The sequence below is a fragment of the Schistocerca nitens genome, chromosome 4 (genome assembly GCF_023898315.1).
Source record: "Schistocerca nitens isolate TAMUIC-IGC-003100 chromosome 4, iqSchNite1.1, whole genome shotgun sequence".
NCBI classification, from domain to species: domain Eukaryota; kingdom Metazoa; phylum Arthropoda; class Insecta; order Orthoptera; family Acrididae; genus Schistocerca; species Schistocerca nitens.
Genome location: NC_064617.1, coordinates 356,768,793 through 356,770,219, shown reverse-complemented (window position 1 = coordinate 356,770,219; position 1,427 = coordinate 356,768,793). Strand labels below are relative to the sequence as shown.

The 1,427-nt window shown below is 33.9% G+C and overlaps 1 protein-coding gene across 1 annotated transcript; it reads right to left on the bottom strand.

The window, feature by feature from the left end:
• Positions 1-245: 245 nt before the first annotated feature.
• LOC126252309 (uncharacterized) lies at positions 246-1,051 on the bottom strand. The gene is made up of 4 exons (XM_049953192.1): positions 920-1,051; positions 731-878; positions 572-681; positions 246-329 (listed from the first exon to the last, which is right to left on the bottom strand). The coding sequence occupies exons 1-4, from the start codon at positions 1,049-1,051 to the stop codon at positions 246-248; spliced, it is 474 nt and encodes a 157-aa protein (XP_049809149.1).
• Positions 1,052-1,427: the final 376 nt, after the last annotated feature.

Genomic DNA, 1,427 nt, shown 5'->3' with positions numbered 1-1,427 from the left:
CTTCATCAGAACATCAACTTGTTGCTCATTTGTATTAATATGTTTTAACACAACTTCTTTGTAAAAACTTTCTCCCTCACAAATAAAATTTTAACATCTATGCTGTTTAATTTATGATGAAAGTGTGGGTTTTTGCAAAGGCTTGTTACTGGAATATCGTCTTCATAGAGCACGACAGCTCTTTGACTGCCAGAAAGACTGCAATACAAACTACTGAGCCAAGAAGCTTTGCTAGTCGCCATACTTTATGGAACAAATTCTGATTCTGTTGATGACAGAGGCACTGTAGGTTGCTTCTTGGGTCCCCATGAAACACGACAACCCAAAACCTTGAAAAGGTAACAATCTGTGTACTTTCTATCCATCACCAATACAATCAGAGTTAATGTAACCAATTACAGAAACAGTACAATTTTTATCCCTAACATATAACAGACTCAGTTTTAGGCTTCTTTAATATAATGCAAGACACGTTTTAAAACATTCATTGAATCTAGATTTGCACATGATTAGTACCTGCTTAGAATAATTCTTGCTACCAAATATCTGGTCTGGAACCTAGCATGAATACATAGAGACCCTGTTCATTTTCCATATCTTTTTCATTGTCTTCATTTTCAGATTTTTCTCTTTTTAACACACTCTGATCAAAATTTTCCTCCATGGGAGTTGAAACAAGAACTACATTCAAACATAACATAACATTTTAACACTTTTTCAAGACAGGTACTTTGACAAATAATAATAATACGCTCCCTTACACTTTGGACAATATTCATTCCCACATAGTTCCTAATCAGGCCTAAAACCTTCATTTTAAAGTTATCACTTAATAAAAGCTTTAAATTATCAATTTGACTCTGGGAAGTTGGCGCTATCTTCAGATTGTCAATGTAACCAAATAATTATCTTTATATACACGCAAAACTAAAAAATCATTTGTCACAAACCCTAAGCGAGTTATGACTGTGTGTAATTTAACATCCCTGTTCTTGGCTGAGTCTTTTAAACCGTACAGAGCCTTTTTAAGTTTAGAAACTATATCATTCATTTTATTCCAACATCATGTAGGTAATTTACATAAAAGTCTGCAACTATCTCTCCACAGAGAAAAGCATTACAAACATCCAGTTGATCGATAGGAAAGCTATTCTCAGTACAAAAAGCCAGAAAAAATCTCACTGAAGGTAATTTTGCTACTGGACTGTATATCGCTCAATAAGTCAATCTCTGTTGGAAACCTTTAGCTACAAGATGAGCTTTGTAAGAGACATTACCTTTCTCTTCTCTTTTTGGCCTAAATACACACTTTGTGTCAATAATATTACAATAATTCAATTTACTAACATAATCCCATGTGTTAGTTTCTCCAATGGCTTGCAGCTCTCTTGCTATAGCATCTTTCAGATTTTCAGTACCACTACAAG